Source organism: Lonchura striata, chromosome 22, assembly GCF_050655825.1.
Source record: "Lonchura striata isolate lonStrDom1 chromosome 22, ASM5065582v1, whole genome shotgun sequence".
Taxonomy (NCBI): Eukaryota; Metazoa; Chordata; class Aves; order Passeriformes; family Estrildidae; genus Lonchura; species Lonchura striata.
Window position 1 is genome coordinate 7,465,839 of NC_140724.1, and position 15,331 is coordinate 7,481,169.

General features: G+C 66.8%; 3 protein-coding genes across 8 annotated transcripts; 1 reads left to right on the forward strand and 2 right to left on the reverse strand.

Annotated features, from left to right (window-relative positions):
* Window positions 1-1,405: 1,405 nt before the first annotated feature.
* On the reverse strand, window positions 1,406-6,853 carry PURB (purine rich element binding protein B). Its single transcript, XM_085559374.1, has one exon. It carries the CDS (start codon window positions 6,385-6,387, stop codon window positions 5,377-5,379), a length of 1,011 nt encoding a protein of 336 aa, XP_085415500.1. The 5' UTR covers window positions 6,388-6,853; the 3' UTR covers window positions 1,406-5,376.
* Window positions 6,854-7,704: 851 nt separating this feature from the next.
* Window positions 7,705-9,594, reverse strand: COX5B (cytochrome c oxidase subunit 5B). Of its 2 annotated transcripts, XM_085559376.1 has the most exons (5): window positions 9,472-9,594; window positions 9,179-9,252; window positions 8,414-8,513; window positions 7,880-8,020; window positions 7,705-7,817 (listed from the first exon to the last, which is right to left on the reverse strand). In XM_085559376.1, the coding sequence occupies exons 1-4, from the start codon at window positions 9,563-9,565 to the stop codon at window positions 7,908-7,910; spliced, it is 381 nt and encodes a 126-aa protein (XP_085415502.1). In that variant the 5' UTR covers window positions 9,566-9,594; the 3' UTR covers window positions 7,705-7,817; window positions 7,880-7,907. The 2 variants fall into 2 exon arrangements, with proteins under 2 accessions (XP_085415502.1, XP_085415501.1); XM_085559375.1 differs by having other exon boundaries at window positions 7,705-8,020.
* A 2,041-nt stretch (window positions 9,595-11,635) lies between these two features.
* LOC110478267 (calsenilin) lies at window positions 11,636-15,281 on the forward strand. Of its 5 annotated transcripts, XM_077789278.2 has the most exons (8): window positions 11,637-11,875; window positions 13,354-13,478; window positions 13,562-13,631; window positions 13,828-13,898; window positions 14,156-14,263; window positions 14,342-14,446; window positions 14,557-14,619; window positions 14,841-15,281. In XM_077789278.2, the coding sequence occupies exons 1-8, from the start codon at window positions 11,773-11,775 to the stop codon at window positions 14,886-14,888; spliced, it is 693 nt and encodes a 230-aa protein (XP_077645404.1). In that variant the 5' UTR covers window positions 11,637-11,772; the 3' UTR covers window positions 14,889-15,281. The 5 variants fall into 5 exon arrangements, with proteins under 5 accessions (XP_085415506.1, XP_077645404.1, XP_085415503.1 ...); XM_085559380.1 differs by having other exon boundaries at window positions 11,636-11,875; window positions 14,156-14,619; XM_085559377.1 differs by having other exon boundaries at window positions 11,735-11,875; window positions 13,562-13,898; window positions 14,156-14,619.
* The last annotated feature ends 50 nt before the right edge of the window (window positions 15,282-15,331 follow it).

The window sequence follows — 15,331 nt, forward strand, 5'->3', positions numbered from 1 at the left end:
GGTGGCCGGGATGGGGAGCAGCCGCGGGGCCGCTCGGGGGTCGCGCCCGGCCCCGGTGGCGGCGGCGGCGGCGGCGGCGGCTCATGCGCAGGCGGGTCCCGCGTGTCCTCAGATGAGCCCGAGCCCGCAGGGAGCCGCAGCGCGGCGGGCGGGGGCTGCGGCAGCGCCGGGGGACGGCACGGGCACGGCACCGGGCACGGCACGGGCACGGCACCGGCCACGGCACCGGGCACGGCACCGGCACGGCACCGGGCACGGCACGGGCACAGAACCGGCACGGGCACAGCACCGGGCACGGCACCGGGCACGGCACCGGGCACAGAACCGGCACGGGCACAGCACCGGGCACGGCACCGGGCACGCACCGGGCACGGCACTGGGCACGGCACCGGCACGGCACGGGCACGGCACCGGGCACAGCACCGGGCACGGCACCGGGCACGGCACGGGCACGGCACCGGGCACAGCACCGGGCACCGGGCACGGCACGGGCACGGCACGGGCACGGAACCGGGCACGGAACCGGGCACAGCACCGGGCATGGCACCGGGCACGGCACCGGGCACAGCACGGGCACAGCACCGGCACGTCACCGGGCACGCACCGGGCACGGCACGGGCACGGCACCGGGCACAGCACCGGGCACGGCACGGGCACGGCACCGGGCACAGCACCGGGCACCGGGCACGGCACGGGCACGGCACCGGGCACGCACCGGGCACGCACCGGGCACCGGGCACACCCCAGCCCCCGGGGCACAACCGTGCGATGGCACACGGGGCTGTCACACCTGTGCACACGCAGCACACACGGGCCACGCCAAACGCTCCCCGCCTCCCACCGTGTGGTGGCACACACGCCTTACACACGCTTTACACACGCACACCACGGCCATAGAATCGCTTTATACACGCCTCACACACGCTTTACACACGCACACCACGGCCATAGAATCGCTTTATACACGCCTCACACACGCTTTACACACGCACACCACGGCCATAGAATCGCTTTATACACGCCTCACACACGCTTTACACACGCACACCACGGCCATAGAATCGCTTTATACACGCCTTACACGCACAGAGCCGTGCGATGCACGCACACCTCACACACACCCACACACACACGCTGCACCGTGCACACGCCAGCCCGAGCTGTGACACAACGTGCCTATGGCACGCCAGACCTGCTCCCTCCCCGCCGTGCCGGTACCTCACGCCCCCGGCTCCCCCGAGTCGCAGGACACGATGGGGACCCCATCCCCGTTTGTGCCCTCAGGACATCCTGAATGTCCCTGTAGTGCCACGGGGTGACCAGCCCACCCCTCACCACCACGGTGGCACCAGCTCCACCCTCCCGGGCCCCCCACGGCACCCCAAGGAGCAAGTCGGGCCCGGGCTGGTTTTCATTCACTTTTCCGCATACTTTATTTGTTACAAACATACAATTCTTTAAATATAGACTGTAAAACTCCATTTGCAAAAATCTGCTACGTCAGGAGTGCTCGGAGCAGGAGGAGTTCGTCGCGTCGGCCTCGTCTGCGCTAGTGGTAACACCCAGGACCTGCCTCCGGCCCCTGGAGCCGCCCCGCCGGCCGCAGGGAAGGGACACGGGGGCCCCGGCCCCCCCGGCCGCCTAAAGTGCAGGTTTGCTTTAGTTTTTGTTTTTCTTTCATTAAAAAAATAACAGGAATAAAACTTTCTTTTTTTTTTTTTTCTCTTTTCGGCAAAGGGACGTCATGGCGAGCGCTCGGGGAGGGAAGTGGCGCTCCCGGGATCCGCTGCTCCGAGGAGGATCCGGTGCTCGGAGGAGGACCCAACATTCATGGGATCCAGTTCTCAGAGGATCCAACTCTCCGAGGAGGACCTGCTGCTTGGAGAAGAGCCCAGCTCTAAGAGGGGGCTCTAGTGTTTGAAGGACCCAACTCTCAGAAGATCCAACTTGGAGGAGGATGTGGCTCCTGGAGGAGGATCCAGCACTCAGAGAAGGATCTGGTGCTCAGAGGATCCAGCTCTTGGAGGATCCAGTTCTTGAAGGATCCCGCTCTCGAAGGAGGATCGGGCGCTCAGAGGATCCAGCTTTTGGAAGATACAATTCTTGGAGGACCCAGCCGTCAGCGGATCCAACCCTGGGAGCGCCTGGCTCTTGAGAAGGACCCGGCGCTCTCCGCGCCGCTGCTGTCCCCGCGCCCGCGTGCCGGAGCCGCTCTCAGCCCCCGGGGACCCCAGGCCGTGCCGTGCCGTGCCGTGCCGTGCCGTGCCGTGCCGTGCCGTGCCGCGCTCCTCCGGCCCTCCCGCCCGGATCCGCCTTCTCCCGCCAACGCCCAGCCGCCCCGGCTCTACCGGCTCCGCGAGGATGAGGAGGGCGAGGAGGCAATGGCCTCGCCCTGCAGGAACATCTGGGAGCATCCACGGAGCCAGCTGGGACTTCCCACCGGGAAGACCTGCTGAGCTCCGTGGTGCACCACCCTGCGTACCCCCAGTGCTCCCTCAGCTGCTTCTTTTAAAAGCTCTTCCAGTTTTTTTGTGATTTTTTCCCACTTTTTGCTTTTTTTATGAGAGGCCAGTGAGGGGTTGGGTTGGTTTAGTCACCAACATGAGGAGCCACCCAAAGCATGGCCCCCCAAAGCATCCCCCACTGCCCCCAAGTCACCTGGAAACGAGGCAGGGGAATCCGAATTTTCTTCCGTATTTTTTAGGGCAAAAAGAGCTGAAGCTGTTTGAACTTGCCCTGGAAGCACCACCCGCTCCAGACCCAGCCATTTGGGGTATTTTCCAGTGGGTTTTGGGGCATTGTACAAGACTTCCAACATTCTGTCTGTACAGCCATCATCGCGTTCTCCGTCAGCCCCTCTGGGGCAGCAAAGCTGGAAGTACCAGGAATTTGGGATATTTTTCTCCCTATTTGTGGTTTAAAAAATAAAAACTAAAAAAAAACAAAACAAAACAAAACAACAAAAAAAAATCAACCCAAAAAAAGCAATTTGCCCATTTTCTACAGAATTCAACCCAAAACCCAACCGAATCTGAGCTATGTACACACAGCCACGTCTATACACACAGAGATGGGAAGGGGGTTCAGGGGAGATGCCGGCGTTGTCCCGCTTTCCTGGGAAACACCCAATGCCTCCTGGGGGGCTCCAAGACAAAAACCCACCAAAACTGCCCCCCAAGATCCCCTCTGCCATGGCAGCCCCCACAGCCGCTCCCCTCGCTCCAGCTGGCACCTCAAATCCCCTTTTTTTCCCTATTTTATCTCATTTTGCCTGTTTTTTCCGCTGTATTCCCCGACGTGCTCTGCTCTTCCCACCCAAATGGAGCTGTGGGAGGTTGTGTCCATGGATCCGGCGCTTCTCTGGCCAGGAAAGGCTCCCTGAGCCAACGCCGGGAGCTGCTTTTTTGGGTTTATTACTGGATTTTGGTGGTTTTGCCTGGTTTTTTTTCCTTTTCCGTGTATTTCTAGCCCGCTCCCCAGAGCAGGGCCGGGCCAGCAGCAATTCTGCCGCTCTCCCAGAGTAGAAATAAGGCTAAATCACCACAATTCAGCCAAAAGAAAGAAACCCAAAGGAATATATATATATTTATATATATATATATATATATATATCTCTCATCCTCTTCAAAAATAAAAGGAGAGGTCCCGCGGCTGGACGCCGGTGAGTCCCGCGGAGCTGGGAGCGTTTTTCCCCCAAATCCGTCGTCGCCGTCGTGGTTTATGGTTTTTCTCCGTGGCAAAGAACACAGGACCAGGAGTATGGGTGGATACAGCAGGAATTCACCGGAAAGAGCTGCCTGAGGGTACAAAATACAGTACGGACACATCGGCCATCGAGGAAGGACTATTGCTCCCGAGTGAGTGAGTGAGGGATCCGGGTCCTTTGCGACGGAGAAGGCTTAAAAACGGGATAAACGGAAGAAATTCTCTTTAAAAATCCCTTTAAAAAGAGCAGCGGGAGCAGCGGGGTGGGGCCGGCCGGTGGACGGATGGACAGCGGCGTGGGGGGTCCCCCAGGGCTCTGCGGCTGTTCCTCGCTTCCCAATAAATACGGAGAGAGGGAGATGCCGGATCCGTGGTAATAAATTAAGGAGGCAGCTGATTGGGCTCCCAAAAATGGATTAAAAGGAAAAAAAAAAAAAAAGAAAAGTCCTAGAAGTGGTGAAACCGTTGGAGAAGAGGCAAAACTTTGGAATGAGAGCGATGGAGTTCAAGAGTTATGGGAAAACGGGGTGAAAAACCGGAATTCTGTACAGGGCAGGACTGAGCTGAGGGAGTGAAAAGAATTAAAAAAAAAAAAAAAAAAAAAGACTATTTGAGAGTGGAAAAATGTGTTTAATAGGAGGTGGCTGGAGGGACCAGGCGGCGCCAGGGCCGGGCCCAGGGGGGCAAAAAAAGACAAAAGGAGGCAAAAAATAACAATGAACCTCCAAAATCCACCCCCAAGGTGCCGGGGCCGGGCGTGGCCACGGATTTGGGGCCGGAAAATCCAATTTGGGTGAAGCCAAGGGGCGGATTCCGGCGGGTCCTGGTGAAACGGGGCCGGAGGCGCCTTATTTGGAGAGAAGGGGAAGATGGTTCGCCCTGTCGAGTTTTTCCTTGTGCTTTGTGCCGGCGCCTCCCCCTTCCCGGCGGGAAATGGGGAGGGGGGGGGAAAAACGGTCAGAAATCGGCAAAACCGAGGAAATCTTCCCTAATTGCCAGGGAGCCGCCAGCTCGGGGCGGGTTCCAGTTCGGGCGCCCGGAGTTTGCATCCCGGAAAAAAAAAAAACCCAACCAAAAACCAAGGACAAAAAAAAATACCAACAACCCAAAAAGAAAAAGAAAAAAAAACCAAAAAAAAAATAACGTGGAAAGAGGAGAAAAGGAAAAAATCCAAAAGGAAAATGAAGGGAAAATCACAAGCCGAGGGAACGGCCGTTGGTCCAAGGTGCCTCCGGTGCCCCCCTCCCCTCCCCCGGCGCCGCCGCCGCCGCTCGGCTCCGGCCGCGCTGGTTTCGGTGGGGGGCACCGGGAGGGGAGGGGGCTGCGGGAGCCCCCCTGCCCCCCCCCAGAGCAGCGAGTCCTGGGGTCGGGGGTCCCACGGCGGGAGCCGGGGAGGGGGCGGGGGGGCCGCGGCACGGTCGGGCCGGTTTCTCTCTCTCCGGTGGCGGCAGGAGGGGGGGCTCGGGGGCTCGGGGACCCCCGTGCCCCACCGCTGCTGGGAGGGGGGGGGGGCTCGGGGACCCCTTCGTCCCATTGCCGGGAGCGGGGACCCGGGGGTTGGGGGACCCCTCGGCCCCGTCGCTGGGAGGGGGGATCGGGGACCCGTTCGCCCCGGGGCTCGGGGGGGTGGTGGGGGGCCGGCGTCGGGGTCGAGGGCTGGGGGGGATCGGCTCAGTCGTCGTCCACGTCGTCGCCGTCGGAGTCGTCACCGGCGCCGCTGCCGCTGCCCGGCCCCGGCGGGCCGGCGCGCCGGTCGTAGAGCTTGTCCCGCTGGCGCTCCTGGATGTCGCGCATCTCCTCGGCGTAGCGGCAGAAGGCGCCGCCGAACTTGGCCCAGGCCTTGTAGGGGACGGTGATGGCGTTGCGGTAGGACGGCTTCACCTCGCTGACCCGCAGGAACACCCCGTACTTGTTGCAGCCCACGTCGAAGAAGAAGCGCTTGGAGTCCACGGTGATGGACGTGCCCTCGGGCAGCTCCCCGTAGAGCCCCCCGCCGCCCGGGCCGCCGCCGCCGGGGCCGCCCAGCTCGTCCTCCTCGCCGCCGTAGTCGTCGATGAGCTTGGCCAGGGCGTCGCGGAACTCGATGAGGCCCTGCGCGGGCAGCGCGATGGTCTGGCCGCTCTGCAGCCCGGGCGGGCCGCCCGCGAAGCCGCCCGGGCCGCCGGGGCCGCGGTTCACGGTCTGGCGGATGCGCAGGAAGCGCCCGCGCTGGTTCTCCTTCAGGTCCAGGTAGTACTTGCGGTTCTCCCGCACCAGGAACTCGCTCTTGAGGGCGCGGCGGGGCCCGGCGCCGTCCTCGCCCGGCGGCCCCGCGGCCTGCGCCAGCTGCTCGGGGCTGGACGGGCCCAGCTGCGCGTAGTGCTCGATGAAGTCGCCCAGGTAGTCGCGGAACTCGGCGGCCACGGCCATGGAGAGCGTCAGGCGGCTCTTGGAGCCGCCCGCGCCCACCTCGGCGATCTTGAGGAAGCGGCCCTTGGCGTTCTGCTTCACGTCCAGGTAGAAGCGCTTGTTCTGGATGTCCAGCCGCTTGGACGCCAGCTCCTGCGTCTCCTGCTCGGGGCCGGCCGCGCCGCCGCCGCCGGGCCCCGCGGCCGGGCCGGCCCCCCCCGCCCCGCCGCGGGCGGTCCCGAACCCGCCGCCGCCGCCGCCGCCGCGCTCGCTGCCGCTGTCCCCGTCCGCCATCTTGTCCGCCCGCCCCGCGCGCCGCCCGCTTCCGGCCCCGCTGCGACACCGCTGACGTCACCGCCGCACCGCCGCCGTCACGTGCGCCGGCGGCCCCGCCCGCCGCGTCCCCGCGCGCCCCCGGCGAAGCTCCGCCCACCCAGCGCTGGCCCCGCCCCGCAGCCCCCTCCCCTCCAATCCCGTCCCTCCGAGTCCCGCCCCCAGCTGTCGGTCATCATCGCCACGCCTCCCATTGGTCTCCGGGCCCGGGCCCCGCCCCGCAGCCCCCTCCCCTCCATTGGGCGCAGAGCTCGGCTGTCAGTCATGGCCACGGCTGGCTCCGATTGGCCAATGCGGCCCGGGGCCCCTTCACTGAGCGCAGATTCCCGCCCTTCGCTGCTGTCAGTCACGGCCTCCCGCCGCCCCCATTGGCCAGCGGGGCTCAGGCTCCGCCCCCTCCAGCCGGGGATGCATGACGTCATGGCCATGCAGCGTGACGTCATCCATGACATCACAGCTGGCCCGCAGCGCTGGGGCCGCAGGTCGGACAAGCGACGTCAGCCCCGAGCCCCCAGCGGGGCAGAACTGGGAGAGCGCCCGAGGGAGCCCGGGGGGGACCACCCTGAAAGGACACCCGGGACCGCCCGGGGAACTCCTGAGGCCACCTGGGATCACCTGAGAACCTCTGGGGATCTCCTGAGGCCACCTGAGATCACCTGAGAACCTCTGGGGATCTCCTGAGGCCACCTGGGATCCCCTGAGAACCTCTGGGGATCTCCTGAGGCCACCTGGGATCACCTGAGAACCTCTGGGGATCTCCTGGGAGCACCTGGGGAACCCCTGAGAACCTCTGGGGATCTCCTGAGGCCACCTGGGATCACCTGAGAACCTCTGGGGATCTCCTGAGGCCACCTGGGATCACCTGAGAACCTCTGGGGATCTCCTGAGGCCACCTGGGGAACCCCTGAGAACCTCTGGGGATCTCCTCGGAGCCTCCAGGGAATTCCTGAGGCCACTTGGGATCTCCTGTAGCCATTTGGGACCTCCTGGGAGCCTTCGGGCACCTCCTGTATCCACTTGGGACCTCCTGGGACCAACCCACCCCCTCAGTGCCCAGGGGCTCCTTTTGGGGCTGGGGACACCCAAAGGGGACAAAGCAGCATCGGGACCCACTGGGGGCTTTCCCCACCCAGCCCCAGAGCAGAGGCACAGTCAGACGGGGTCCCCCCACCCCAAATCCCACTCCCAGGCCGTGGTGTCCCCCCAGACCCCCACGTCCCCCCCTGGTCACGGTGACACCACCACGGCCCCATCCCCCAGCATAGACAGAGGCAGCTCTCCACACAAACTCTTTATAGGGGGACCCCGGGAGGGGACCCCTGCCCCTCAGCAGGGATCAGATGGTGGGGGGGGTCCCTCGTGGGGATCAGTTTGTGGGGCGGGGTCCCTCATGGGGATCCGTTTGTGGGGCGGGGTCCCTCGTGGGGATCTGTTTTTGGGGAGGGGTCCCTCGTGGGGATCGGTTTTTGGGGCGGGGTCCCTCAGTGGGGCAGCTCGTGCGGGATCAGTTTGTAGTGGGCGCCGCAGGAGGGGCAGCGCTGGGCCTCGCCCTTGTGCAGCCAGAACCAAACCACGTAGCTGTTGTCCTCCTCACCTGGGGACACAGGGACGGCGTGGGACACACGGACAGGGGACACAGGGACAGAGGGACAGGGTGGGATGGGGACAGGTTTAGAGGGACGGGACAAGCACAGAAGGGGATGGACAAACGGACGAGGGACAGGAATGGACACACGGACAGCCTGGACAGGCACGGGTGGGAGGAGGGACGCACGGACAGGAAAAGGACAGAGACACAGACAGACGGGCCGTGCACACCGGCAGGAGAAGGACAGACACATGCACACACGGGGACGGACAGACAGCCACAGGGATGGGCACAGGGACACAGGACGGACAGATGGACATGGGGATGGATGGACACACGGCCATAGGGATGGACCCACAGACAGGACAGACACACGGACGCGGGGCCGGGGGCACTCACAGACGCAGCCCACGATGCGCCTGTTGGTGATGGAGGGCACGAGGTTCGGGTCCTCCCTGGTGCCCGCGTAGCGCTTGGGCCGGAACATGCTGTAGGGGTCCTGCGGGCAGGGGCACCCCGGGCGCTGAGCACCCCCAGAGCCCAAACCCAGCACCCCCTGACCCCAAACCCAGCACCCCCAGAGCCCAAACCCAGCACCCCCAGACCCCAAACCCAGCACCCCCAGAGCCCAAACCCAGCACCCCCAGACCCCAAACCCAGCACCCCCAGAGCCCAAACCCAGCACCCCCAGACCCCAAACCCAGCACCCCCAAAGCCCCCAGCCCTCAAACCCCAAACCCAGCACCCCCAGACCCCAAACCCAGCACCCCCAGACCCCAAACCCAGCCCCCAGACCCCAAACCCAGCACCACCTGACCCCAAACCCAGCACCACCTGACCCCAAACCCAGCCCCCAGAGCCCAAACCCAGCCCCCAGACCCCAAACCCAGCACCCCCAGAGCCCAAACCGAGCACCCCCAGCCCCCTGTGGCCACACTCCCCAGCCCCCCAGAGCTGGCACACCCCTCCAGGTGACCCCGCCACCCCCCACCCCGGGACCCCCAGATCTTCTCCCCCTGACCCCCTCCCCACCACGGGCACCCCGAAACAAGCCCGGAACGCCCCGCGGCTCCCCCGAGGGGAGCTCCCTGCTCCCCTCCGCCGCTCTGCGCCCCTCCGGGGCCGGCCGAACCCCGGAACCGCCCCGGAGCCCCCGGCACTCACCAGACCCTTGTTCATGGCCTCCATCACCTTCCGCTCCATGCCGGTCGCCTGCTCCTCATCGCTGGCCAGGTTCCCTGCGGGGCGCGGTCACACCGGGCGCACACACCGCGCCCGCGCCCCCCGCTCCATCCCCGCTCCCCCCGCTCCATCCCCGTTCCCCCCGCTCCATCCCCGCTCCATCCCCGCTCCCCCCGCTCCATCCCCGTTCCTCCCGTTCCATCCCCGCTCCCCCCGCTCCATCCCCGTTCCCCCCGCTCCCCCCGCTCCCCCCGCTCCGCCCGCTCCCCGCTCACCGGGCACGCCGAGGCTGCGGGCGGGCGCGGCGCGGGCGGACGCCGCGGGCAGCAGCCGCAGGGCCGCGCTCACCCGCAGTAACCTTGAGGCCATGGCGGCGACACCGCGGCACTTCCGGCACCGGCGGAAGCGGAAGTGCGGCGGGCGGGGCGGCGGGCGCGGGAAGGAGCGGGGCGGCGGCCCGGCCCCGCCCCCAGCCACGGAGCCCCGGCCCCGCCCCGTGTGAGGCCACGCCCCCGTGGTGGCCCCGCCCCCAGAGCGGCCCCGGGGGTCACGGGGGGGGCTGAGATTTTGGGTGGGAGATCGGAGCCGGGGGCACCGGGACACACCGGGGGGACACACCGGGGACACGGACACACCGGGGATAGAGACACACCGGGGACAGGGACACACCGGGGGACACACCGGGGACATGGACACACCGGGGATAGAGACACACGGGGCGACAGGGACACACCGGGGGGACCGGGACACACCGGGGGGACACACCGGGGACATGGACACACCGGGGGGACACACCGGGGACACGGACACACCGGGGACAGGGACACACCGGGGACAGGGACACACCGGGGGGACACACCGGGGATGGGGACACACCGGGGGGACACACCGGGGACACGGACACACCGGGGACATGGACACACCGGGGGGACACACCGGGGATGGGGACACACCGGGGATAGAGACACACCGGGGACAGGGACACACCGGGGATAGGGACAGCTCCAGGGGGACAGGGACACACCGGGGGGACACACCGGGGACAGGGACACACCGGGGACAGGGACACACCGGGGATAGGGACACACCGGGGACAGGGACACACCGGGGATAGGGACACACCGGGGATAGAGACACACCGGGGACAGGGACACACCGGGGGGACAGGGACACACCGGGGGACACACCGGGGACAGGGACACACCGGGGATAGGGACACACCGGGGGACACACCGGGGACAGGGACACACCGAGGGGACACACCGGGGATAGAGACACACCGGGGACAGGGACACACCGGGGGACACACCGGGGGGACACACCGGGGACAGGGACACACCGGGGGGACACACCGGGGATAGAGACACACCGGGGATGGGGACACACCGGGGGGACACACCGGGGATAGGGACACACCGGGGGACACACCGGGGACCGGGACACACCGGGGACAGGGACACACCGGGGGGACACACCGGGGACACACACCGGGGGGACAGGGACACACCGGGGGACAGGGACACACCGGGGATAGGGACACACCGGGGACAGGGACACACGGGGGATAGAGACACACCGGGGACCGGGGCACACTCAGGGACAGGGACACACCGGGGACAGGGACACACCGGGGATAGGGACACACCGGGGACAGGGACACACCGGGGATAGGGACACACCGGGGACACGGACACACCGGGGGGCAGGGACACACCGGGGATAGGGACACACCGGGGACAGGGACACACGGGGGACAGGGACACACCGGGGGACAGGGACACACCGGGGATAGGGACACACCGGGGACAGGGACACACCGGGGGGACAGGGACACACCGGGGGACAGGGACACACCGGGGACACGGACACACCGGGGGGACCGGGACACACTCAGGGACAGGGACACACCGGGGACCGGGACACACCGGGGGACAGGGACACACCGGGGGACAGGGACACACCGGGGGGACACACCGGGGACAGGGACACACCGGGGGACAGGGACACACCGGGGGGACACACCGGGGGGACCGGGACACACCGGGGACAGGGACTCACCGGGGACAGGGCCGGTGTCCCCAGGGCGAGGGGACACGCACAGCGGGCCGGTGACAGCCCCGGGAGAGCGGGGACAGCCCCTCCGCCCTCCGTGCCTCAGTTTCCCCTGCCGTCGCTGCTTACTCATCGCCATCGATCCCATCGATCCCACCGGGGCGGGGCGGGCTGGGTGGGCTGGGGGGGACACGCCAAACAACCTTTTCCCCCCCAATTCTGAGGCCGGCCCGGGTTCGCCCCTCCCGGCTGCGCCCCCAGCGCCCGGGGGTGCTGCGGGCAGCGGGGGAGCGCCCCCCGAAAAAAACGAACCCCAAACCCCCAAACTTTCTTTGGAAGTGGAAATAAAACCTCGGGAAGCCGGCCGGGGGGGCCGGGGGTGGGCGAGTGCCAAGGGAGGAGGAGGAGGAGGAGGAGGCGGCAGGACGGGACGCGGGCACGGGCAGCAGCCGCCCGCGCTCCCGCAGCACCGGCAGCGCCCCGCAGGTTTGGGGGGACCCCCGGACCCCCCAGAAAAAGCGGCCATGGGCATCCAGGGCATGGAGCTGTGCGCCGTGGCCGTGGTCATCCTCCTCTTCATCGCCGTGCTGAAGCAGTTCGGCATCCTGGAGCCCATCTCCGTGGAAGGTACCCCCCCCCCCGGCCTCAATTAACGCCAATTAGTGAGTTAATGGAGTGATCGCCCCCGCCGCGGCCGTCCCCGGGCGGCAGGACCGGGGATCCCCCCGGGAGGGTCTGGGGGAAGGCGGAGGATTTGGGGGGCACGGGAAGGGCCCCCAGCCCCCCCCGGCCCAGCCGTGCTCCGGCCGTGGGGACCCCCACCCCAAAACAGCCGGGGATGGAGACCCCACCCCAAATATCCAGAGGATGGAGACCCCACCCCAAACACCTGGACATGGGGACCTCCACCCCAAATATCTGGGGATGGGGACCCCCACCCCAGAGACCGCCCCAAAGCAGCCGGGGATGGGGACCCCATCCCAAATATCCAGGATGGGAACCCCCACCCCGGAGCCCCCCCTGCGCCCCGTTAACCCCCCGGAGCAGGTAACGGGACCCCCAGTGACCCCCAAAGCCCCTGGGATTGACACCAGGGACCCCCACTGCCCCCCGGGACCCCTCACACCCCGAGCTGGGGATTCCCCCCTCCGACAGCGCCGGGAGCGTTCCGGGCCCCAGTCCCAAAAGTGCTGACACCCCCTGCGCCCAGCGGCCCCGAGGGGCTTCCCGGGCTCAAATTATTCATGAAGCATCATTTATTAATTACCTTCCGCCGGGCCGGGCGGCAGCGGCGGCGGCCGAGAGGCGGCTGGGGACGTTCGGTGCCTCGGGAATGCGGGAAAAGCCCCGGGCACGGCAGCCGCGCGTTCGGGGTCCCGGGGGTCCCGGGGGTCCCGGGGCCGCGGGGGTGGGGCGCTGGGGGCGGCTTTGGGGTGTCGGGGTGTTCCTAGGGGGGAGTCTTTGCCCGGGATGGGTTTTTGGGGTCTCTAAGGGGGTCTTTGCCCGGGGCGGGTTTGGGGGGTCTCTAAGGGGGCCTTTGCCCGGGATGGGTTTGGGGGGTCTCTAAGGGGGTCTTTGCCCAGGATGGGTTTTTGGGGTCTCTAAGGGGGTCTTTGCCCGGGATGGGTTTGGGGGGTCTCTAAGGGGATCTCTTTGCCCGGGATGGGTTTGGGGGGTCTCTAAGGGGGTCTTTGCCCGGGGCGGGTTTTTGGGGTCTCTAAGGGGATCTCTTTGCCCGGGATGGGTTTGGGGGGTCTCTAAGGGGGTCTCTTTGCCCGGGATGGGTTTGGGGGGTCTCTAAGGGGGTCTTTGCCCGGGGCGGGTTTTTGGGGTCTCTAAGGGGATCTCTTTGCCCGGGATGGGTTTGGGGGGTCTCTAAGGGGGTCTGTTTGCCCGGGGCGGGTTTGGGGGGTCTCTAAGGGGATCTCTTTGCCCGGGGCGGGTTTGGGGGGTCTCTAAGGGGGTCTTTGCCCGGGATGGGTTTGGGGGGTCTCTAAGGGGGTCTCTTTGCCCAGGATGGGTTTGGGGGGTCTCTAAGGGGGTCTCTTTTCCCGGGATGGGTTTGGGGGGTCTCTAAGGGGGTCTTTGCCCGGGGTCCCCCGCAGACAGCGGCGATGCCGACGTGGAGCTCCCGAGCGCCCGGCACCAGCCCGAGGGGCTGGAGCGGCTGCTGGCCCGCACCAAGTTCAGCAAGGCCGAGCTCCAGTCCCTCTACCGCGGCTTCAAGAACGTGAGCGCGGGGATCCGGGCCCGGCCCCCCAAATCCGGGCTCCCCGCGATCCTCGGGGTCACCGGCGCCGCTCCCCCCGCCAGGAGTGTCCCAGCGGCCTCGTGGATGAGGAAACCTTCACGCTCATCTACTCGCGGTTCTTCCCTCAAGGCGGTGAGTCGGGGGTCCCCGCGCCCCGGGGGGCTGCCCGGGCAGTGCCCGGCCCGGTGCCGGGGGTCGGTCACCGTCCCCGCCCGGTGCCGGGGGTCGGTCACCGTACCCGCCCGGTGCCGGAGTCACCGTCCCCGCCCGGTGCCGGGGTCACCGTCCCCGCCCGGTGCCGGGGGTCGGTCACCGTCCCTGCCCGCAGACGCCAGCTCCTACGCCCACTTCTTGTTCGACGCCTTCGACGCGGACCGCAACGGGGCTCTGTGCTTCCAGGTGGGAATTCCTGGCGGGAATGGCCGCGCCAGCAGCGTGATTCATCACATCCTCCCCTCCTCCTCCTCCTCCTCTCCCCTCCCAGGCCGTGGCCGGGTGCGGGGTAAAAATACCGGGATCAATGGGGATGAAATCCCTGGGGCGGCCGGGATCGATCGCGGGAGGGAGGGAGAGAGGGACGGAGGCAGGGAGGGAGGGAGGGAGGGAGGGAGGGAGGCCGGGGGACGGTCCCGCTCCCTCCACGGTCTCTCCGCCAGGATTTCGCCGTGGGGCTCTCGGTGCTGCTGCGGGGGACGGAGCAGCAGAAGCTGAAGTGGACGTTTGACCTCTACGACGTGAACAAGGACGGCCACATCAGCAAGGAGGTGACACTGGGGGACACTGGGGGGCTGGCGGGGCGGGGACAGCCGGGCGGGGACCTGCCAGCGCCCTGTGTCCCGCAGGACATGCTGGAGATCATGAAGTCCATCTATGCCATGATGGGCCGCTGCACCGAGCCCGCGCTGGGTGCCAGCGCGCCGGCCCAGCACGTGGAGCTCTTCTTCCAGGTGAGACTGTCCCCGGCCACCTCCGGGCCACCTCCGGGCCACCTCCGGGCCACCTCCGGGCCACCCTGCGGCCAGGAGCGCCCCGCTGAGCCCTGGCTGCTCCCTTGCAGAAGATGGACAGGAACAGGGACGGCGTGGTGACCTTCGAGGAGTTCCTGGCCACGTGCCAGGAGGTGAGGGGCTCTGGGGGGTTTCATCCTCCTCCTCCTCCTCCTCCTCCTCCTCCGTGTTCTGTCCCGAAAGGACGCTGGGAGGGATGGCAGAGGAGGGCCAGGAGGAGAGGCACGGGAGCTGGGGCTGGCAGAAGGATTTGAGGGGTGCTGGCGATGGGAGGGGAGATGGCAAAGGGTGACAAGAGGAGGGGGACGCGGGGTCTCTGGTCTCTCCTCCCCAGGACAAGGACATCATGAGCTCCATGCAGATCTTCCACAACGTGCTCTAGACCCTGCTCCCCCCGGAGCTTTCCTACTGTTCCAGGCAAACAAAAAGTTCAAAGGCAGGAGAAATCCAGCGTGTGGCTCCCGGAGATGGGACAGGACAAGGACCAGGACAAGGACGACGTTGCCACCAGAGCCCCCCGGGCACGGAGCTGCCCCCTGCCAGACAGACCCATTTTGGGGGGGCTGAGCCTCCCCTCGACACCGACCCCCCCCGGCGGTGCGGGGACCTGGCACGGCACAAACCGCGGGGCGGGGACCCCCGGGACGTGGGGACCCCCGGGTGTGGGGTCTCCCTGTGGCAGCCGTGGAACGGAGCCCCCGCAGGGAACGGAAAGCTCAGCCCCGCCCGCAGCAACGTGGGGAGGGGATTTTATAAATAAACCGAATGGGGACGATTTGGGGTGAAACGGAGTCAAGAGGGGTGCGCGGTGTCCCGCTCCCTGTC

Coding starts and splice junctions, on each gene's coding strand:
- PURB (XM_085559374.1), bottom strand. CDS start 6,387: ATGGCGGACGGGGACAGCGGCAGCGAGCGCGGCGGCGGCGGCGGCGGC.
- COX5B (XM_085559376.1), bottom strand. CDS start 9,565: ATGGCCTCAAGGTTACTGCGGGTGAGCGCGGCCCTGCGGCTGCTGCCC. Junction 8,514..9,178: donor AGGCCATGAACAAGGGTCTG/GTGAGTGCCGGG, acceptor CCCTGCCCGCAG/GACCCCTACAGCATGTTCCG. Junction 8,021..8,413: donor GCGCATCGTGGGCTGCGTCT/GTGAGTGCCCCC, acceptor CTGTGTCCCCAG/GTGAGGAGGACAACAGCTAC.
- LOC110478267 (XM_085559377.1), top strand. CDS start 13,363: ATGCCGACGTGGAGCTCCCGAGCGCCCGGCACCAGCCCGAGGGGCTGG. Junction 13,479..13,561: donor TCTACCGCGGCTTCAAGAAC/GTGAGCGCGGGG, acceptor TCCCCCCGCCAG/GAGTGTCCCAGCGGCCTCGT. Junction 13,899..14,155: donor ACGGGGCTCTGTGCTTCCAG/GTGGGAATTCCT, acceptor TCTCTCCGCCAG/GATTTCGCCGTGGGGCTCTC.